The sequence below is a fragment of the Cebidichthys violaceus genome, unplaced genomic scaffold, assembly GCF_023349555.1.
Source record: "Cebidichthys violaceus isolate CVI_PGR_0920_01 unplaced genomic scaffold, fCebVio1.0.p SCAF_3, whole genome shotgun sequence".
In the NCBI taxonomy this organism is placed as follows: domain Eukaryota; kingdom Metazoa; phylum Chordata; class Actinopteri; order Perciformes; family Stichaeidae; genus Cebidichthys; species Cebidichthys violaceus.
The window spans coordinates 21,529,234-21,551,585 of NW_027176483.1; the positions used below are offsets into that span (position 1 = coordinate 21,529,234).

The 22,352-nt window shown below is 46.2% G+C and overlaps 1 protein-coding gene across 2 annotated transcripts; it reads left to right on the forward strand.

The window, feature by feature from the left end:
• Positions 1-691: 691 nt before the first annotated feature.
• On the forward strand, positions 692-22,338 carry LOC137881041 (Fanconi anemia group A protein). Of its 2 annotated transcripts, XM_068722741.1 has the most exons (42): positions 692-912; positions 1,209-1,321; positions 1,852-1,936; positions 2,182-2,324; positions 3,472-3,567; positions 3,904-3,977; positions 4,437-4,546; positions 5,578-5,688; positions 5,861-5,924; positions 6,112-6,224; positions 6,459-6,535; positions 6,880-7,021; positions 7,157-7,290; positions 7,509-7,619; positions 9,066-9,161; positions 9,401-9,463; positions 10,695-10,783; positions 10,918-10,978; positions 11,061-11,110; positions 11,316-11,386; positions 12,100-12,198; positions 12,767-12,900; positions 12,988-13,058; positions 13,914-14,013; positions 14,189-14,376; positions 14,488-14,584; positions 16,184-16,387; positions 16,487-16,560; positions 16,720-16,848; positions 17,181-17,259; positions 17,559-17,722; positions 17,898-18,003; positions 18,089-18,148; positions 18,323-18,427; positions 18,886-19,001; positions 19,197-19,356; positions 20,424-20,486; positions 21,325-21,418; positions 21,511-21,592; positions 21,673-21,817; positions 21,892-21,984; positions 22,192-22,338. In XM_068722741.1, the coding sequence occupies exons 1-42, from the start codon at positions 852-854 to the stop codon at positions 22,288-22,290; spliced, it is 4,326 nt and encodes a 1,441-aa protein (XP_068578842.1). In that variant the 5' UTR covers positions 692-851; the 3' UTR covers positions 22,291-22,338. The 2 variants fall into 2 exon arrangements, with proteins under 2 accessions (XP_068578842.1, XP_068578841.1); XM_068722740.1 differs by lacking the exons at positions 692-912; positions 1,209-1,321; positions 1,852-1,936; ... (4 more) ...; positions 5,578-5,688; positions 5,861-5,924 and having other exon boundaries at positions 5,962-6,224; positions 7,488-7,619.
• The last annotated feature ends 14 nt before the right edge of the window (positions 22,339-22,352 follow it).

Sequence of the window (22,352 nt, forward strand, 5' to 3'; positions counted from 1 at the left end):
ACAGGAGACACTGGATGCCAAAATAAAATGATTTACCATTGCCTTCAAGTTTTTAAAAGTTGAGTTAAATTCAGTTTTAAATTTGTTCCACAAATACATATATACATGTGGATTTTAAAAAAATGTATACATTTATTTAGAGTAACAAAAGGACCGGCCGAACATAAGCACCAAGATCGTAAAGTGGTCGAGGGTACGCCACTGTGTTCGGGGTATATACCGATCCCTGGAGCGGTATGCCACTCTTAAAAGTGGAAGTTCACCGTCAAACAGACACAGACACGTCTCTTGATGCAATGCAAATGTAATGCAAATTCTTTGATTCTGTTCGTGATGCAGTAAATGTATTTTTTCTGACTTTATTGACAAAGTAGCGCAACACAGCGTCTTAAATAAAGGAATGTATCTATTTGATCTCGTCCATTTTCTTTTTTGGTATACATGCAAGGCTTTTGAAATGACAATTTTTTATGATTTCGTATTTGCTGATGTAAACCTTGAACTGATAGTATGTAATGTTAAGCTCCTGCCTTCAGGAAACGGTGTATCCCGCTGGAACAGGAGTGGCAGAGCACTCCAGGGATCTCTGCGACACTGAACAACTCCGGAATACTTTTTTGTTTGTCCCACACATAGAATGGTCTATCCTGATTGGCTCTCAACAGACCAATGGGAGAGAAGAGCGCGAGGGGCAACATGGAGGAGAAAGTGAACCAAAACAGCAGCCTGGGAAAAGCTAACCAGGGAATGAATGCCCTCATTTAGCGCCGTCCAACGTATCGCGTTCAGAAGGACAACTGGCGGAAACGCCGACTTTCTCTCGAAGCGCGGATTCAGCCGTAAAGTAAAAAATGTCGCTGAGTGCTTCGTGTGAAACGGTCTCTCAGAAGAGGACTCTGTCGAGCCTCCTCGGTGAGTTGACAGCAGCTAGCTAATGTTAGCGGTATTACTCATGGAGCACCAAACGAAACGTGTCGCGAATACAGTCTCAAATGACAATACGCACTCAAAATGTAGCCTTTTCGACGAGGAAGCAAACCTCGACGTAACACCTGTACATATTTGTCATCTAATCTGAGTTTAGTTTGTGCCTCAACTTCAGTACAACAAAGTAACCTGATTACACACTGTGTTATGCAATACTGAAACGTGTCCACATACATATTTGTCTGACGTCTGCAGCATTTCCTGTTTTTATCTTCCTCCAGCTGGCCGTGTGGTGAAGAGGCCGAAGCAGGAAGATGCTCGGAGGCTGCAGGAGGCAGCGATCCAGCTGCTGGAGCAGCAGCAGGACCTCTGCGGTCTGCTCAGGGAGGTCGGGGTGAGTGAGCGATACGGACATCGGTACCGAGGCAGAACCCACTGGGCTGCACAGCCAATGGGCAAGCCACGACAGGAAGGACATTTATACTAATCTGTGGACTGAGGAAGAGGAGTGTTACGCCTCACAATGTCATGGCTGTCAAATGATGCAATAAAGTCCCAGTTTAAAAACAGAAAAAAAGCCTCTGAATGAAATACATAGTAATGTATCAGACTGTATGGGAGTAACTGGAGCTGTGTGTGCCACTTGATTGGCTTTGGTGGAAAATATTCTGCATTGCATTGTGGTTCAAAGGAACGTTGCTCTTTAGCCCCAAACCTCCAAAGACATTTCACTGCAGTGAGGGCTCCTGGGTGAATTCCTCATGTGTAGAGTGGTCTGTAAAGATGTAGGAAAGCTGCCTCACCCTCAGGAGTAGACCTGTGCTCCTTGTGCTAGGAGCTGGTAAAATCCTTTATGATCTTTCACTAATATTGAATTAATTTAAGTTTTTTGTTTGTTGTTGTTTTCTACATTTTTTTGTTTAGAATACAGATCGGTGCAACATTTTCCGCGAGCAGAAACAGGCGGGCTCTGAAGGCGCCACATCCACCGCTGCGTGTTCACTGCTGGGTGAGTGTTTGAATTGCCTCAGTGCTGCACATCAGTGCTGCAACAGCTACTGTCTGAGTCCGCTGCCGGACGCCACGACACGGACAAGTTTCACCTTTTCACGCCGGCCGTCTTTGCTCCTTCTTTATCTTCTGGACAACTGTCGGTTTTTCGTCCGCTTGCTTTTTGTACGCCACAAAAGAGACGTACAGAAATGGTGACGGCTCACAGCAGAGTGAACTACAGGGTGTGCTGTCTGTGGACAGGATTCGAGCTGAGGCGGCGGGCCTTGCAGCTGGGCGTCCCGGCGGCGGCGCTGTCCGTCAAGATGGTGCTGGAGAGGCTGACGGAGATCACGGGGAGCGAGGAAGAGGAGAAGAGGAGAGGGCTCCTCACGTCCTCTCAGCGAGTGAGTATCTGACAGTGAAGAGTTGATGATCAGTTGATGAAGTTCTACACACAGTTTAATTCTAAGACTGATCTTTATCTGACACGGTGCACAAACACCAGGTTTAAACAGAATGTGGAGGGTTATTCCTGAGTGAGGACTAAACTAAACTATATCTTTTTATACAGTTTCATTTTCAGACTTTTGTATATGTTATCCAGTACGTGTGTTATTAAGATTTAAGTTATGCATGTGCAAAATCTCATTTTGACAACCTCAGAGCGGCAAACTGAATGCTGTCGATGTCTGAGTGTACGCCTCGAGATATCTGCAAGTCTCGATCGATGGAAACCACTTTATACCAGATAAACAAATCCACTTTAAAAACGTTACTGCGGTCAACACATGGTCATTATTTTATACCAGTCAGAGAGGGGACTCTGCTCCTTATTAGAATCAGGACAGACCGGAGAGGAGATGATGGACAAGCAGATGCTGGCTTGAGGGACCCACAATCCAAGACTCGGGTGCTGAAGAGACCAAAGGGTCTGTGGTGGGAGTCGGGACAAAGGTCCAGAAAAGCAACATTGTAAAGGAACGGATGGAAAAACGAGCGACGTGCTGGATTCACTCCTGAGGGATGTGTGAACAGCTGCACTACTGCTAGTTTGTATACTGACATATTATATACTCAGAGATAATATTAATATGAGACTCTTCTCCCACAATGCAATGTCCAAAGTAAAATGGAGGAGCCCTAGTAATTGGATGACAGTAGAATGGACATTCCCCGTTCAATTCAACACAGCGGGAGGGTCAGAGCGGAGTCCGTTTTTTAAGCAGACTTCCCTACAACCCGACTAGAGTCGCAGATTTGCCGAAAACATGCCAGTAAATCAGACGCCAGGCGCCTTTACTTCAAACACTGTAGAGAGTGGATTGCCTTTCTCACGGTGACTTCGTGTTTTCTTCCCACAGCTTTGCTGCTGCATCATCTCTGCATGCTGAAAACGTTGGCAGATCATATCTGCGGTTTAACATCTTTCTGTCTCACGAGTTCCTCTTTCATTGCTGCGGGACGACTCTTGTTCTGCAGGAGGACAGAAAGCACGTTCAAATGTGACACACGGTGTAAACATGTGTCCCGTCCCGTCCCTGTCCTCTCCAGGTCCAGCTGTGCGTCCTGCTGGAGTCCAGCAGAGAACTGCTGTCACAGGGAGCCCTCTGCCCTAAGCTGCTCTGGCAGGAGTACAGGAGGGATCAGGTGTGTGTGTGTGTGTGTGTGTGTGTGTGTGTGTGTGTGTGTGTGTGTGTGTGTGTGTGTGTGTGTGTGAGTGTGTGAGTGTGTGAGTGTGTGAGTGAGTGAGTGAGTGAGTGAGTGAGTGAGTGAGTGAGTGAGTGAGTGAGTGAGAGAGAGAGAGTTCAAACATGAGACTTGATTACTTCTGAAGAGGTTTTGCACAATTTGTAGTTCCATGAAGTTACTTTAAAATGTTCATTAATCCCTTCACAGTCGGTCTGAACAACAGGAACAAACATGGCCGCTCTTTCTTATATAGAGGATTTAGGAAATGAAATATTTAATGTGGTGTTTTTACAGAGGCTACCCAACCTGGAGGTGGTGTACCATCTCCACTTTTACAACATCCTCACCCTGAAGTACATCATAGAGAGGTAAGAAACCCAGTCCTTTAGTTTACATACAGGGTGGCCTCAGAACACTATCGAAGCATACAAAGTCTTTTAGGGATTTAAATGTTAATAATAACTGAATACACAGTTATGAAATGTAACTCTACTTCAGAACACTTAACTGAGAATTCTCTCGGTGGAACATTTTACTTTGAGTGGGTCGAGTTACAAGTTATGTGTGACTCTTCTGGTTAGTTCAGAGACGGGAAGTCAAACCGCCTGAATACATAACGTTCAATGCTGCAGCTGAACTCTCAACAGAACACGGAGTTGCAGTGCCCCTCTGTGGATGTAGAGCGCCATCTTTGAGTTGTACATCGACTTCGGTTCTCAGAAGGACTAAAACACGTCAAGGAAGGATATCCGAGTAAAAGCGTGGCCGACACCTGCACCTCTCTGCAGCATATGAACTTGACCCTATCGCTTTGTTTCTCCGTTCAGCGATGAAGAAGCGAGGCTGTGGATGGTGTCTCAGCTGAAGGCTCTGTGCGGTCGGACGCCTCCTCACGGAGACGACGAGACCAAACGAGCTCAGCAGAAAGTGCTGACAAGTAAGGACGCTGGAGTTTCAGTCGGGCTCATCCGGAGGGTTTCCCCGCCGGCTCTGGTCAATATACAATATAATATAATATAATATATATATATATATATATATATATATATACATATACACATACACACACAATATACTCAACATACGGCTGAATATCCGAGTCAGCTGAAACACTGTAAAACATATCCTCCGCCGTTACAGCCCCATCACTCGTATTTTGGGGTTTTTAGGACTCGTTGTTTGCAATACAAGTGAAGAGAACAAGGAAGTTCTGTTTTTGAGCGGCAACTTAACAGTGTTGCCCAGTCGATTCTGTTCAGCACCGTGAGAGTTCTATACAGAGAAGTCAGAACTGATCTTATGCTTAAATCTGTAAAATACCACCGCCCCTGTCAACATGAAAGGAGTAGTGGTGAGTTTTATGTTCTGTAACTGTAGCATGAGAGCATGGTGGAATAAGCAAACTAGCCAGCTAGCTAGCTAACAAGCTAGGCGCTAAATTCAACAACTTCAGGCTTCGGAAAGATAGACTTGCACTGCCAGGGTTAGGAGGTTTAAACGCAACCAACCAAGCTACAAAAACAATGCCCTCATGGTATCAAGTACACTCCATCAAGTACACATTCCATCAAGTACACACTCCATCAAGTACACTCCATCAAGTACATTCCGTCAAGTGCACTCCGTCAAGTGCACTCCATCAAGTACATTCCATCAAGTACATTCCGTCAAGTACACTCCGTCAAGTACACTCCGTCAAGTGCACTCCATCAAGTACACTCCATCAAGTACATTCCGTCAAGTGCACTCCGTCAAGTACATTCCGTCAAGTACACTCCGTCAAGTACACTCCATCAAGTGCATTCCATCAAGTTCACTCCATCAAGTACACTCCATCAAGTACATTCCGTCAAGTACACTCCGTCAAGTACACTCCATCAAGTGCATTCCATCAAGTGCATTCCATCAAGTTCACTCCATCAAGTACACTCCGTCTGCCGCTGCTGAGGCTGATCTCCTGTGTTTCAGCTGTGGTTGGAGTCTTGGTGGGACGTGGCTTTGAGCTGATCCAGGAGCCGTCAGCTGCCGACAGGAGGGCGTCCCTGCTCTGCTGCTCGGTGCTGGACGACCTGCTCTTCTGTGAGTCTGCGTGTTCCCTGTCCTGTGTTGATGAAACGTTCAGCAAAGCACGTTGAGTCACACCTCTGGAGCCTTAACGCTAATTTCTACTTTTTTTAAGATGTCTTAAGTATCATCTTAATACTTTCCTTATTTTTTGTCTCACTTTTTAACACTTTATTGTTTTTTTCAGGGCTGCTAGACACCGTGGAAAAGAGTCTGACGCTGCGCTGTGCTGGAGCAGGAGCTGAGCTATGGTTCATTGTGTTCCATGTGTCTTATTAAGCTTCATGAAATCAGATAGTTTGAGGTCTCTGAAGAAAGAAAATCTAAAAAACAAACAACGGTTCTCAAACATTCCCCCTTTGGAGGAAGAACAAAATAATGATAAAATCGTCCCATACAGATTTTAATTTATCGACCTTTTCTTCTTCACATTTACAGGATTCACATGTTTGACGCCTCGCTGTGTGGAGTTTCGGCGTCAGTGGAGACCCTTCAGCGTTTCTTCACACACTCCCTCACGCAGACTCTCACTTACAAGCCTCAACTAACCGGTGAAGACAAGTTGTTGACCTTTTTGAACTGCTTCATGCTGAATGTGTTCTTTTTTTTTTTTCTTGATAATACTTCTACTTAAACGTACGATACAAATCTGGTAAGAACTTCAACTGGGGTCAGAAAATTCAGGTTTGGGAAGACTTTGAAATGAGTATCCTGAGGTACATGTACACGCTGCTTTCATGTGGGGAAACAATCTGAAGTGTGACAACTTAATCTCATATCCTCAGTGTCCGATGCCATCGCTCTGCAGAACGAGTGGACCTTCGCAAAAGCCGACCGGTTGTTGACCTCTCTGTTCCGTAAGGTAAGCGTTAAAAGCGGCCCAGGTTGTAAAGCGTCACATATCAACTAGTTTAGACTAAAGAGCAAGTCTTTTTCATAACATTGTAGTTAAAGGTAGAGAAAGATCTACTAGCTGTTCTACTCTCATTCTATTTCTACGGTCGGATCGCTTCAGGCTTCAGGTGCAGAGGAACGCATTGATTTATGATCTATTATGATGTTCTTACCTGCAACAGTATGTCAGTCTGTTAGTCGCTCTCATCTTAAAAAGGTCACTGGAAGTGCTCTCTGTGTCCTCCGATCTTTGGTCTGTTGTAAGGAAGCTAGCGGCAACTCGTCTGTATTGTTCTTGTGCTTCGGTGACAGCTGGCTGTGATCTTCAGTGTGGAGCAGCTGCTGTGTCACCTGCAGCAGGTTTTGGAAACCCACGAGGTCAACTGGAAGCACGTCCTGTGCTTCCTCTCCACCCTGCTGGTTTACCACCCCTGTGCCCAGCTCAGCCTGAGAGGTAAGCGCGTTCATACTGGACTGATACTGCAAAGTGCCAATGTTTAGCTCTGTTAGCTGTTAGCCAAACACACCGTCCAAAACAAAAGCAGAGAGCAAGCTGTTCACGTCTGCTCCGTTTCTCCTCCTCTGCCAGAGCTGCTGTCCAGACTGCTGAGCTCCGCTTTTGAAGCCTACGACCTAGAGAGCGTGATAACCGCCTTCCTCTTGGCTCGACAGGGGGCGCTGGAGGGACCCGCCGTCTTCCCCTCCTACAGCAGCTGGTTCAAGGTTTCATATTGGCTTTTAGTTTGGCTATGGACATGTGTGGATTAGTGCTGCTGACCGCATAAGACAATAGATTGTTTAACAAAGGTGGATTGTGTGTCTGTGTGTATTAATAGGGTTGTTGTTCAAACCCATGATTCATCCAGAGAGTTTGATGAGTCTTAAAGCGCCTCAATATGCATTATTTTTACTAGCAGCAGTATACTTGTCTGCCCTCTCAGATGTCTTTCGGGGGAGGCAGTGGCCACCATGCGACCAGTAAGAAGTCTCTGGTGTTTCTGCTGAAGTTCCTGTCTGACCTGGTGCCCTTTGAACCCCCACAGTACCTCAAGGTGACGCTCTACACATGTCTCTGAAACATCTTTGAGAGCCTCGTTTCGCCAGTGGGGCGACCGTGGCTCAGTGGTAGAGCAGGGTCGTCCTTCAATCAGAGGATCGGCGGTTCGATCCCCGGCTCCTCTAGTGCACTTGGGCAAGACACTTAACCCCAAAAGTGCTCCTGCAGGCATGGATGTGAATGATTACAGAGTCCTGATGGGGAGGTGGCACCTTGCGTGCTAGCTGCTGCCATCAGTGTGTGAATGGTTATGAATGGGTGAATGATGACATGTAGCGTTAAAGCGCTTTGAGCGGTCGGAGGACTAGAGAACGATACAGTAAAGTCCATTCACCGTTTAACTGATCACTACAGCAAATAACAACAGGATTCAGAAGAAGACACGCTAAAATATAGTCCATACTGTATGATGAATGTATGCAGTATAATAAACCATAACTACTGGAATATAACTTAATACACACTGTGAAGTCTGCAGCAGTGGTGGAAACAAAGTACATTTACTTCAGTACTGTGATTAAGTTCAAGTTCGAGGTACTTGTACTTTACCTCAGTATATCCATGTTATGCACTTCTACTCCACTACATCTCAAAGGAAAGTATTGTACTTTTTACATCCAACACATTTATCTGACAGATGCAAGGCTGGTAAATGTGTATGCTAACTAGCTAACTAGCTAACTAGTAATACTAAATACTCACACACTGGGTTTCAGCTGAACAAAGTGGTTTGGGGGTTTAGTTACTCTTTAAAGTTAAGACATCTTTTCCTTCCAAATGTAATGAACATTTGAGGGGAACTAATAAGCATGTAAACACGTTTTGTTGTGCAGTAAATATCGTCTTTGTTGCCCTTTCTTGAGGCAAAATGTAAGACAAGGCACCGAAGGCTAAAATGTCGAATTGTACTCACTCAGCGGAATTAGCTACTTGGCTAGCTAGCTTGCTAATTCCACCATGTTTTCAAGCTACAGACCATAAAAAGGGACCAGACCCCAAGGTTGGAAACCACTGCACTAAACTACCTGAATGTATAAAGTAAAACTAGCTCCACCATGACCAGCTTTAGCAGTCAAATGCTACTTCCAGTCTTTCTGTGCAATGAACACGTTACGCTTTAAGTATGCTTAGCTGCCAACACTTCTCTACTCTTACTTTGGTCATATTTTGAATGCAGGACTTTTAACTTGTCAAGGAGTTCATTTTAATGGTTGTCTTGGTACTTAAAGTCGAGATGAAGAGAAAAATGCCTTTTTAAAGCCCTTTAGATCCCTTCCCCAGTCATAATGTGCATCTACTTAACAATATATGCAAATAGGATTACAGATGAATCACGTAGTTTGTGTTTAAGCCGCTCTGACTTCCATGTCACTGGACCGAGGAGTGCTTCCACCGCTGTGCTGGACTAGAAGGAGTCTCACTGTCGTTTTACCTCTGCTAGGTTCACATCCTGCAGCCTCCATATGTACCCGTGAAACACCGCAGCCTCCTGATGGAGTACGTCTCTCTGGCCAAGACCAGGCTGGCCGACCTCAAGGTGAACGCCAAGGGATTCATCCTCGGCACATCATTACTGCTTATTCAGACATTTTAACATTGAAAATAGACACAGTCCTCTCGGATCTTCTGTGATGTATCCATGATTGTGTGTGTGTGTGTGTGTGTGTGTGTGTGTGTGTGTGTGTGTGTGTGTGTGTGTGTGTGTGTGTGTGTGTGTGTGTGTGTGTGTGTGTGTGTGTGTGTGTGTGTGTGTGTGTGTGTGTGTCCCACATGCAGGAGTCAGTGGAGGACATGGGTTTGTATGAGGATGTTTCTGGTGCAGGCGGAGCATCATTGCAGGTAACGGCAACACCCAGTGGTACGTTTGTGTCGTCGGGCAGAAAACGCCCTTATTTTGACGAGGCTCTTTTATTTTACCGAGCTCAGGAAAGTGTCAAAGATAACGGAGGCAAACATTTCAAGCGTCGCGCTTAAACTAAGATTTGAAGAAACCAGAAAATCTCAGGTTAAGAATCAATGATGCAGTGAATTATTATATGAATCCACCCTCTTGCAGATGTGACTAGTTCGTGGTCTAAAATCCTGTTTGAAACATTTCGATTCTTGAGTTTTGGTCGCTGTACCAAAGCAGTCAATACTCAAAACATACTTTTCTTCAAAGCTCTGTGTTTTAATTTAGATAAATGTCTGTTCAGTCACTATCTATCGCAGAAGGAGGTAACACAATGGGGAGTGAGCCCTACAGACTTGTTTTTCAAAATAACGTCCCCCATTCCCCTCACTGTATGTCGACAGGAAACTAGGGGCGGACCCAGCTTTTTAAAATAAAAGCCCTCGGAAGGTATCGGCATCTTAACAGGGAATAATAAACACTGGGTGTCTGTAGGCGACGTTCTCAGTCAAAAATGCTGTATTACAGTTTATCACCATTAAATAAACAACCAATAGAACTATGCACACAATTCTAAAAACTTGATGTCAGACTGCATTGTTTTCACTCCAACATATATCAGAATAGGACGTCTAAATCAACCAGGACTAATAGCAAACTGTTGTAACCACGACACATTCGGCCGAGAGTCACCAGTTAACACGGTCACCGGTTGATCCGAAACCCCCCCGGGGGGCGTCTGTGGCTGCGAGCTATGAACCGCGTTGAATGAAGTCAAACCTCTGCGTCTCTTCCTGCTGTCTGACGTTCTGTACGTGAACACGGATAACAGAGAGGGATCCTCTACAGACTTGGAGCTCATAATGTGTCTCTGGTGTGACGTTACACGCTAGCTTTCTCCACCAGATACATGTTTAAATCACTAAATACTGCGCTGTAGCTCATGTCTTCTACCCGCTCACTGATAGATCTGGAAAGTGACTCTCTTTAGGTTGCATAGCTGGACAAGCAAACTGCGTCATCATTGTTTAAACTTGAACTGCCGATTCATATCTAAGCTCTAGTTCCAGCTTTTGTTATCTTAATAGTATATAACAGTGTGTGTGTGTGTGTGTGTGTGTGTGTGTGTGTGTGTGTGTGTGTGTGTGTGTGTGGGTGTGTGTGTGTGTGTGTGCGCAGCCCCAGTGCCAGGCCGTCCAGGATGTGGAGAAGGCGGTGTCTCTGTTTGAGAGCACAGGAAGAATCTCTGCCGCCGTCATGGAGGCCAGGTATTCAGCCACATGGTCTCCTCCCCTGCAGCACATTTCTAAAGTACACAACAGGTCCTTTTGAGACGATCTGGGTGTCGTGTAGATGTGAGAAGTGAGTTAGACGGATTATTGACACTCCTGTCCTCCCCCAGTATTTTCCGGAGGCCGTATTTCCTGGCGCGGTTCCTCCCGGCCCTGCTGACGCCGAGGATGGTGAGCAGCTCTTCCTCACTGTTGCCGCTGCGCATTTCTCCGACGTGAAGCGAGTTTATCTGACGCTGTCTTTCAATTCCAGCTTCCCGTCAAAGCTGACGCGAGGATGAGTTTCATGGAGGCTCTGAAGAAGTGAGTTATCATCAGAAGCTTGTGAAATTGCTCTTCTCTTTCCTCCAAGGCAACTTGAGTTTCTATAATTTGATCCTGTCATGTATTTATTGTCTCCCAACATGTATTCTTTTATCACTTTTAATCTAAACACTTTTGATTTAGCGTCACTGCTTGTTCTTTTGTGTGTTTTCCCTGTTATGACGCTGTGTTTGTCTGCATTCAGGGCAGATAAGATCCCTTCTGCACAGTATTCATCGTATGTGGAGTCCTGCCAGAAACAGAGGCAGCAGGACGGTAGGTCATTCGCTCATTTATTGTAGTGGATGCTCACAAAATCAGATTGAGTCTAAGAATGCAATTAGAAAAACAACCACGTACGAACCTAAAACTCTTGATTAGCATCTTGTTTTAACTCATTTGGCCCTCAAAGTGGCACGATCCATTAATAGTCGGCTCCAGAGCTATTTACTTCCTCGTTCATGTGAGGGGGTGGGGTTAAAGGAAACGCTGGTGCTTGCTCCATGGGCCCCAAAGATCCGGAAGATCCGCTTAATTTCGGCTGATTTTTGGTTTTTGGAAGTCAAACTTTTTTTCTGAGCAGCTTTCATAGCGATGAACGTGGCTCCGCCTCCAACTCTGTATCCACTTCTCTTCATGCATCCACGGGTCTAGACTCAAAGCGTTCGTGTTTTATTTTCTCTATGCACTCTAAACACAAGGTACCTTCATTGTGTGTGAGCAAGTTATGTCAAATTACAACTCCCCTGGAAGAAAACAACAAGTCCAACACGTTTTCACAGATGGAGAGAAGAAATCTCCCAGCAAAACCTTCTTTCTGCTGTTCTTAAGTCATGAACACAGGAGACAAAACTGTTTTCATCAGACGTAGAACGTTGATCAACAGAATTACATTTTTTGCCCCTCAGGGCTTCCGTATAGATGTAATGTACCACAATTGCGTAACCGAAATATCCCATAACTGCATTGACACTGTGTTGTGTTCCCAGGAGGCGCAGTGTGTTTGGACACCAGTGATGAGCCTCTGGAGGTCCTGAAGATTCAGCTGCAGCAGTTCACAGAGCTGCTTGTTGAGGGGAATGACGGAGGTAGGCCGATAAGGACATGCAGCACATCGCACTCAGTAGTCAGGATTAGCTGGAGTACAATGAGGAACACCTTTAAAGATAAGTAGACACTCACTGTACTTTTTCTCGTCCTCGTGATCGTTTGGATGATCGTATCTGAACTGCTCAGGTGTGAACAGAGGCTGTCAGCAGCCAATGAGATGGGAGTTAATAAAGAAGCGTTGAAAGAAAGACGCTCCAGCTTTTTGTTTCTTTGTGTTTCTGTGTTAAAGTAAAGTTTTGTTTGATTGTTTTGGGGAAAACCAGGAGTTTTTCTCTGTAGTTGAAATAGTTTTATGTTCCAGCTGTATGCAAAAAATACTCTGTACTTTTCATTATACAGATTATACAGAAATAGGTGTTACCTGTTTTTGTGTAGTTTCATATCTCATATATATATATATACAAATAATTGTTTAATTAACATAAAACATGCTATAATATTCACTATTGAGATAGAAGGATTTGGGCCATATCGCCCAGCTCTACAATGAGGCTGCCTCTCTGAATCCCTCATCTCCACACCTGACCTGCTGACCTGTACCCTCAGAGATGTCCGCCCAGCTGTCCAGGATCTCACACACTCTGAGCGTCGTCTTTCCCGGCCGCCCCGATGAGCCGGTTGGACGGACGGTCATCGAGCTCCACACGAACACCCCGCTGTCCCCTGAGCTCCACGTCAAAGTACGAACTTCTCTCTGTCTTGTAATCGCCTAATGCTGCTCCGTCAGTGAGCCGCATGTACGTCAGCGTGTGTTCTTTCATTCTCAGGTCGTCAACATGATCCTGAGAAACTTCTGCCAGTGCGTGCTCGACGCTTCCAGAGCAAACCCTCCTAACAAGTGAGCACTGAAACCTTTTTGCGGTAGACAAGAAATTTTGCCCAAATTTCTTTTGGGCGTGCATCTCTGCGTAGTGTTAGCTAGTTTGTTTGTGGCTGTAAACGGGGAAGAGGCCATGTGGAGCAATCTGCTGTAAAAACACCCATCAGGGTGCATCTTCCGAATGAGCTGTATATCCGGGCGGCAACCTCCGGTTCTGCCGAGTGAAGCCGATGCGGAAGTGTCTTAAAAATTGCATGCTCTCTACTGACCAGCAGGGGGCGACTTCTCCGGTTCCAAAAAAGAAGTCAGATTGTATAGAAGTTTATGAGAAAATTACTACTTCTCTCTTGATAACCATAAAGCAGGGGATGCTTTAGGGCGGGGCTTACTGTGATTGACAGGTCGCTGCCACTACCACAGCCGTATACGGCGTCTCTACGTCACTCCTCCGCATTCCAAATATGGTCACTTCTGTGACCAGAAAAAACAACAACATGGTCCGTATTCCAAGATGGCGACGGTGAAATCGCCGAACTTGAGACTTCAAAGCATCAGTCCGCAAACCAATGGGTGACATCACAATGACCACGTCCACATCTTATATGCAGTCTATGGTTGTATACATTTCCACAGAATGCTCCTAAAACCAGAATAATATTGGCATCTCCCACACCTCTTGGTGGGAAAATGCTCTATTTGGAATAAGCAATTACAAGGAACCAGACCATCAAGGGAGCCACCCCAAAGCGCGGGTATAGCGGCAGTGTGACTGTGGAGCCGGAATCCTCCACCGGAGGTGTAGAGCCGATTAAATAACTTTAGTTTTGGTCTCCCATTGCCATCGACTGACCAGATGCTTCTCCGTCGTTACAGACAAAGCCCGTGGGCCTCCAGGTTTGTCGGTGCACTGCTCGGCAACACGCAGCTCCTCTCCGGCCTGGTACAACGACTCTGGGACCTATTTCATAACCAGGTACACAAATCCATATTCCGATGCACTTGTCTCTACATCTGTATTTCGCTGTGTGTCTGTGACCTGCCATCTTTTTTTGGACTACGTTAAAGTCACTTCACCTCTGTATTCCTCCGCGCCGCTCAAACCAGTACATGCACTCTTCAGCTTCACGAACCTCTTCTGTCCAAAAAAGGCGGCGTCGCTGAGCCCCGCCCACCTACTCGGCCTGGCGGTGTTTGCGGTCCATCTCCACGCCTGCATGCACCACGGTCCTCTGGTCCAGCTGGTCCCGCCCACACTGCCGGAGCCGGTTCGCGTCGGGGAGGCTCTTAGCTCGGCGCTGGTCTGCAGCACACGCTCCGACATGCTCTTCTGTGTCAGGTGAGGTTGATTCCTGGATTCCTTTGAACATTTCTTGCGTTGCTGGTACGTGACACCAGGGCGTCTGGCCCGGCTGCCACCTTCACTCACAGTCTTCTCGTTGCCGTCCAGGTTGTGTGTGGCAGCTTTGTGTTACGGGATCTGCAGAGGGGACTCATTGCCTCAGCAACAACAGCAGGACTACATCCTCAACAGCTTCTATAAGAAGGTGTCTTTTTCATCTTACTTTCAATAATGTCATGAGGTTTGTGTTACCTCACACTGTGAAAGGGTAATTGGGGAAATTCTTACACCATTTACTAAAAGGTTGAAGCCGTGATAAAGCAATAGTAGAAAGGTGCTGAGGTGTTGTACTTAAAGAGTAACTGAACCCCCAAACCACTGTATACGGTTACAATCGTGATATTTTAGTGCAACGTATTTGAATTCGTCATATTGTGTGATAAATATAGATAGCGACTGACCCTTACTTAACGCCCACACTAGTTATTTAACTCTTTATTCAAACAGGAAGTCTCATGACAGAAAACTTACAAGTCAGATATTAGCTTCACATTAAGAAAAAAGTGGAATTTTTCTACATCTATATATTTGGAATGACCAAATTAAGAGAAGAGCATCATCTGCATAGAATGTAATTCACATGATGTGTTTGAGTGGGTTTTAAAGGGTTAAAACCCGATTATTTCTTTATAATGCATTTAATACTTGACTTTTTTCTTTACTGGGCTCTCATAGTTACAGTCTACAGTCTATGAGCATATCTCTGGGTTATTCTCGTTGTCTTTTTGATGGTTCACGGTTCATTTTCTCTGCACACCCTCTGGCGTTTCGTAGATTATGCAGCGCACAGAGTATGAACGCCTCTGTTCATACTCGGAGCTCAGAGGCTCGCACTACGGCGCCAAGCACGAGTATAAGCACATTTTTACCCTTTCAATTACCCTGTGACTCGTTTATGCTAATCGCTAACATACATACAGCTAGAGCTAATGCTAATTGCTAGCATCAATGTATCTAAGCCTTGCGTATTTACTCAAATTACAAATGTTTGTAAGAGTTTACAATGTATTTTTTCAACATAACTGACTCTTTTACTGCTCTCTCACGTAACCATAATCATAACAAAAGTTAGCATGCTAGCGATTAGCATTGAAAAGGCGGAAAGAATCGACTGTCGTTAGACGGTAATTGAAAACATGTTGTTGTAAAGGTTAAAGTTACATAGACCAAGACCAGCAGTTCAATTTATTGAGAAGAAAAGCGTCTTGGGAGCGGGAGGGATGCTTGTTTCTGATGTCTTTAATGAAGGGTCATTTGATTAAGTCATTTTAACATTTATTTAGCTCTGGATCTTCAGAGAGGGCTCTGGACCGATCCAGCTGTGTCTGCCCCTTGTCTCTGTCCTCGTTTCTCAGACCTCAGTACAACCAAAACGCATAAAGTTGGCGGTTTGCTAGTCAAGATTGGTTCAGAGAACCCTTCAATGGTGTAATGGTTCCACCAAGAAACCCTCGATCAGGGCTCCTCATTATGTGGGGCTGTGCGACACACAACAATCCTGTAAAGAACTGTTTCTTCAAATCATTTTATTTGAATGAAAAGGGTTCGTAACAGAACCCATAGTCTTACAAATAACCTTTGACAAAAAAACAAAAGAAATGGGTCCTCAGAAACAAATGGTTGTGGGTAGAACCACAGCCCTTCAGGAAGAACCCATTTGGAACCCTTATTTGTATAGACTCTTATTTCATTATTACATTATTGTATTCGTTATAACTCTACATATAACTGTGTGTTGGTTTAGCTCTTGTACCTCATCCCAAGACTGTCGCCTGAAACCAGAGGAACTCCCATCACCGCTGGCGGTCTAAATGGTGACCACCAGGAGGAGAACCCGCCGGGCCTGTGGAGCAGTGCCACAGACGCCAACGGCACCTGGAGGAAGTCCGCTTGGGATCTGTGGAGGCACCCGGCGTTCCGTCAACTGGAACACACGCCACAATATCAGGTAGGTCATTTTCAATGAGCATCGGAGAGCTCCGGAGGTGGCTTCCTTACTTTCACTTTTGTGTCATTTGTTAAATTAATTTGATTTCTATTTGTCAAGCTGTCGTTGTCAGAATGGCTGGCTATCGAGCTCAGAGTACAGAGAAGTGAAGACGCCCTGTCAGACCCAGAACGGTAAAGGCATGGAGCACACACACACACACACACACACAGTGTCTAATGTCTAGTGGCTCCTGTAAGAGCTTGTGTGTGTGTGTGTGTGTGTGTGTGTGTGTGTGTGTGTGTGTGTGTGTGTGTGTGTGTGTGTGTGTGTGTGTGTGTGTGTGTGTGTAGTCAGGAGTACCAGCAGTGGGCCTGCTGGGAGCTCTACCTGTCCCGTCCGGAGGAGCAGGGAGGCTGTGGTGGAGACACGAGGATGCTCTGCTCTCATCTGCTCAGCGCCGTCATGGACCAGCAGCAAAGGTCGGTGTACGTGTTGACGTGTGTCAGATTGAATTATTGTACATAAACACACAGACGTCGAGCTAGAATAGATTTCTTTCTACATGCAGGTTTACTTTTTGCCAGGTTTGTGTGTCGGGTCTTTTTGATGTGTCTTTACTCAGTAGGTTTAAAAAAAAAAAAAAAATCTGCTCCAAGTGCTGTTCCTTTGATGAAAGATTGTTTGAGCATATGGGCACAGCGGATTGTCCACTGATCACAGGGTTGGAGGTTCAATTTCCGGCTGCAAAGCATCAAAAGCAACATAATTAAAAAGTGAGGATGTAACTCTTCTATGTAATTTACGTCAACAGCAACCAGAGCCTGCAGAAGCTGCATCACAGAGCGTCAGAAACAGGCAGCTGTCTGCCAGACATCCTGTCCCGGTTACAGGTGTGTTCACTGTTCACTGTGTATCTGTTCAGTTGACAGCATACACAGAATAAACTGTGTAAACTGTTAAGTTGAGTGATGTTGTGGTCCTGAATACATTCATTGTTAAAACACCAAAAAACTACTGAAGAAGGTGACGTTAAATCAGAATCTGAACAACTGTGTGTGTGTGTGTGTGTGTGTGTGTGTGTGTGTGTGTGTGTGTGTGTGTGTGTGTGTGTGTGTGTGTGTGTGTGTGTGTGTGTGTGTGTGTGTGTGTGGGCGGGCGGGCGGGCGGGCGGGCGGGCGTGTGTGCGCAGGAGCTTGTCTATGACATGGAAGTGACCAACCTCTGCCGTGGAAGCAGCCGACCCGACGTGAGCGACTTCCTGTTGGAGTCGGTGTCTCAGAGATGCTCCTCCTCAGGTCCGCCGAGCATCAGCGCCGAGCTCAGCCTGCAGCACACGCTGAGCACGTGGAACAGGTGCTCACACACACACACACACACACACACACACACACACACACACACACGGACGTACGTGTCATGCAGATCATCTCTGTCATTTAATGTGTAAGCACTGAACAGTGTGTGTGTGTGTGTGTGTGTGTGTGTGTGTGTGTGTGTGTGTGTGTGTGTGTGTGTGTGTGTGTCACAGGGTCCTGCTGGCTCTCCCAGCAGTGTTGCTCGTTAAAGTGAGGTCCGAAGGAGGGCGGGAGACTCTGGAGTGCGACACGCTGATAGAACATGTCAACCAGCATCAGGTGAGCTTTAAAACGTCTTGAATGTGGACTCAATAGAGCCCACCTCTCTCTCTGTCTCACCTCCTCGCCGTCTGTCCGACTGCAGAGGAAGGCGTGTTCTCCGGTCGGCTTGCTGTCCTGCCACCTGACGTCACACCTGCTGAGAGTGAGCAATCTAAAGATGAATCAAAGCTAAGGTGCAGAACTTCTTGCTCCAGTTGAGTTGAGTCCGCTCTCTCTCTCTCTCGCTCTCTCTCTCTCTCTCTCTCTCTCTCTCTCTCTCTCTCTCTCTCTCTCTCTCTCTCTCTCTCTCTCTCTCTCTCTCTCTCTCTCTCTCCAGGGTCTGTTGTGTGCCGGCGCACGCTGCGGACGCTCCAGGGAAGAAGTCAACAAAGCCTGGTCCCAGATCAGTCTACGCTGTCCGCTGCTCCTGGTCTCCACAGCGGTAATGTTCCTTCTCCACACAGCTGATGAACTCTAGTCGCTTTTTCATGCCGACTTCTGTCTTATGCATGCTGATGCTTTTTGGATAGGATCTTTTTACAAATGATACGATGAAAGATGCTCCGGTTTCACGGTCCTGATGGTGGTCATGCTGGCTCGTTGTGGGTAAAGAAGCAATAATTACGGAGCTGGGGGAGGGGGTAATATTCCAAGAAAAAACTCTGAATTTCTGAGATTCAAGTCGTACATTTTTTTTTTTTTAGAAGAAAACTCACAAATTTGCAAGATTTTCAAATTATCAATACATGAGCAAAGAAATCTACTCCTGCGAGTAGGACATTCATGAAATCAGTACTAATGCAGCCCTCGTCAATGTTGTCTTATTGTGTGTGTGTGTGTGTGTGTGTGTGTGTGTGTGTGTGTGTGTGTGTGTGTGTGTGTGTGTGTGTGTGTGTGCAGCACTGGTGGGAGCGTCTGTCTCCGGTGCTTTTGTCCCTGTGGCGTCGCCTGTGTGACGGAGAGCCTCTACCAGAGCAGCTGCAGCTCCTCGCTGACTGTCAGAACTGGGCCTGCAGGTGAAGCTTCATTCTCATGAACCACCTCCTCTGATCTCATGTGCTTCCACATGTCAGCGATGAAACATGTAACTGATGGTGTGATGGATGAGAAGAACCGGCATAGTCTGGATCCCTCCAGCTTCTGTTTCAGTGTGTGTTTCAGTCTCTGGTGGTTCGTGTGTTTGGTGTTTTTACATTCTGTCTGGCTTCCAGTTTGGAGAAGGGGCTGCCGTCGTCGCCGGTGCCCACGGCTGCAGCTCTGCTGCTGGCCGCCAGCCTGCACCGTGCCTGGCGAGGCCACGGAGGCAACGAACGGGGCTTCAGCGCCGCCCTCGGCGTGCTGCGGCCAGAGAGGAGCACGCAGCACCGACAGGTGAGCGCAGGGAACTCTCTCATGCTCACGGCATTCTGACCACCATTCAGTCACGTGATCTTTATATACAGCAAGTTATATATTTTTATATATATATATATATATATATATATATATATATATATATATATATATATATAGTGCATAGTTACAAAATCATTTCACCTCAGGTTAAAATGAAGTAATTCATTTTAGAAAAAATGATTTCACTGAATTGCCCTGCAGCTTTAAATTCAGTTCATTCAGGTGTGAAGTGATGTCAATCAAAAAAGCCACGATATTATATTCTTCTCATCTTCTAACAAGAGAAATGTGTGAGCATGGACTTTATGTGTGGTTATTAAACTACTTGTTTCAGCTCTATTCTCTCTGTTAACATCATAGTTGGTCAGTGAATTAACATGTTAGGATTCTGATCATATTGAGCTCTGAGGTTTATTTTCTGTGTCTGTTCTGGATACGTTTGATCTAAAGAGTTGTGCTTTGTCTCATAGTGGCGCTTCATATTACTGCTGTTGATAATCATCACGGTCTCTGAACATATGAGACACACTGGTGTTAAACTGTCCGTGGGAAGAATGAACCTATAAGAGTCTGGTCATTGTTGGTTAAAGACTCTGGTCTCTGGTCTCTGGTCTCTGACCACTTCTCTCTCTCTTTGGAGAACTTCATGTGAAATAACTTCTCTGACTCACGTAATAATTCTTCTTCTCGTTCTCTTTCCTCGTCTCTCCCCCGTGTGTCTACATCTCACTCGAGTCAGGAAACATGTCAGAATACTCATCTTTGATTGGCTGAGCTGCATCACGTGATGTGATTTACGCCGCTGAACAAATACCGTAAAGGCTGGAAAAGCTGCGCCGGTTAAAATACAAGCGCTCCGTCAAAATGTCATAATTCTCAATTATCTATCGGTTTTAGGTCGTGGGTCCGGATACAACGGCGGCTGGGTCCGGATCCGGACCGCGGTCCGCCTATTAGTGACCTCTGCTGTATTCCATAAGTAATCGTGGGTTTGTTCTTTATTACATAATCCTTACCTGCTGCTGTCTCATTTCTTTGTCCAGGTGCTTGTCTTCCTGCTCTTCCTGTGTGTTAAGGACCACCTGTCATCCCTCCTGTATCCACAGGTAATTCACAACTACTAATAACTAACCCGGACAATATCCACCAGCGGGTTGTGTTCAGGTGTAGGTTAGATCATAGTGAAGCAGTTGGGATTCATATGCACAGCACGTCTCTCTGACTCCGGACGTCTTCATGGCATCAGAGGGACATTCTCACACCTGTCAGTGTGACGTATGAAGCGGACCTAATGATGTTAAGATGGTCCAGATTTGTAGTCGTTTCTGTCAGTAGGAGTGTTTGTGTGCATGTGTTAAAATGTGTTGTGTCATATATGAATAACTGACGAGGAAGAGAGAGAATTAAATGAATAAGTCTGTAAATAAATGGTAATAATAATGTTAAGTAAAATAACTACATAAATAATATCAAAGACAAAAAATAAAGGTGTAGCATTACAGACACGAGTGTGATATTGATTTTCTCATCTAACACTCGGTCAGAAAGCACAAAAGCATATTTCTCAAAATGTGGAACTATTCCCTTAAAGGGCCAGCGTGACGAATTAGACGCCATCTAGTGGAGAGGTCCTGCCAATAGATCCCCTAAACGCTCCACGCCGGCCTTTTAAGATATCGCAAAGGTTCTGCACAGTTCAGCTACATAAAAACTCCCTCAGGCCAAACTTCACCTCACGTTTACTGAGTTTCAGCTTCAAGCAAAGCGCCGTTACTTGTGTACTTTTGCCAAGTACACAAGTAACAATTTCCCAAAGGATTTGCCCAAAACATCTCCCATACAGCCCCGTGAAGCCTGGAAGCACACCAGCTGCCTCTAAGCTTCTACTCCAGCATGAGGCGTAATGGAGGTGAAGCTCTCTGTGTGTAATGTTTCCGTCTGCAGGAGAGGAACCTCCAGAGGGCCACTGATGTCTGCAGCGACCTCCTGCTCGCGTTAGTGGACTCGGCAGACTGGCTGCTCGTCTTCCAACCCAACGGTATTATCGCTTTAATCTTCTCAAAAAGCACGTCTCGGTCCACTCCGCTCGCTCAGCGTTAAATCTAACAGCTGTTTGTTTTCTTTCTAAAGCTCAAGAAGGAGGCGTTTACCAGCCGATGGCCATGGTGATGTCAGATGAGCTGACCCGGCTGATGCCGTGGGCCTTCTACAGGTTAGTTCTTCAACACGTTTTCACTTTTAGACTCTCCCAAGGGTTGGACCCTGACTGCAGGTCTTCATGTGTGCGTCTAGCCTGCTGCTCCAGCAGAGTGCCGAGCTGCTGCGGAGAGCGGCGCGCTGTCCGGGCTTCCTCCGCACCTCCGTCCTCTGCTACGTCGCTCTGCTGCAGCTCTTCCTGGAAGGAGACGCGCTCGCGCCGGCCTGCCGACCCGATCAGGTGACCGAGCCGCAGATGATGTGGTTTATCTCAGCGTGACGCGATTCAAACCGTTGACATTTGTTTTTTGTCAGATGGAGCCTTTCCGGATTCTGAGCCGCGCCAAGCAGCTTCTCCTGAGAGTGATCCCGCAGACGCCTCCCACCGCGCCGTCCTCCATCCGACAGGTAACACACACACACACACACACACACACACACACACACACACACACACACACACACACACACACACACACACACACACACACACACACACACACACACCCTCTGTTCTTAGGATCTTCTGCTGACAGCATTCACTCGACTCTCTCTCTCTGTCGTCTCGTCTCTCTGCTGATGTCCTCCCCCCCCCCCCCCCTTCCCCCGGTCCAGCTGGAGTCCCAGTGCGCAGACCTGGACCCCGAGGTGGCATCGGCTCTGTCCGTGCACCTGGACCCTCACAGCCTCAGCCCAGAGATGGACTTCCTCTGAAAGAGCTGTGTAAAGCGAACAGGGACACTAAGTCTTCTCCCCAGTAGTGGTTTCTGTGCAGC

Bases quoted from the DNA above. Each gene is read 5' to 3' on its own strand.
- LOC137881041 (XM_068722741.1), top strand. From the start codon at position 852: ATGTCGCTGAGTGCTTCGTGTGAAACGGTCTCTCAGAAGAGGACTCTG. The intron at 2,325-3,471 runs GTGAGTATCTGA...TGTCCTCTCCAG, and splicing joins TCCTCACGTCCTCTCAGCGA to GTCCAGCTGTGCGTCCTGCT. The intron at 4,547-5,577 runs GTAAGGACGCTG...CCTGTGTTTCAG, and splicing joins TCAGCAGAAAGTGCTGACAA to CTGTGGTTGGAGTCTTGGTG.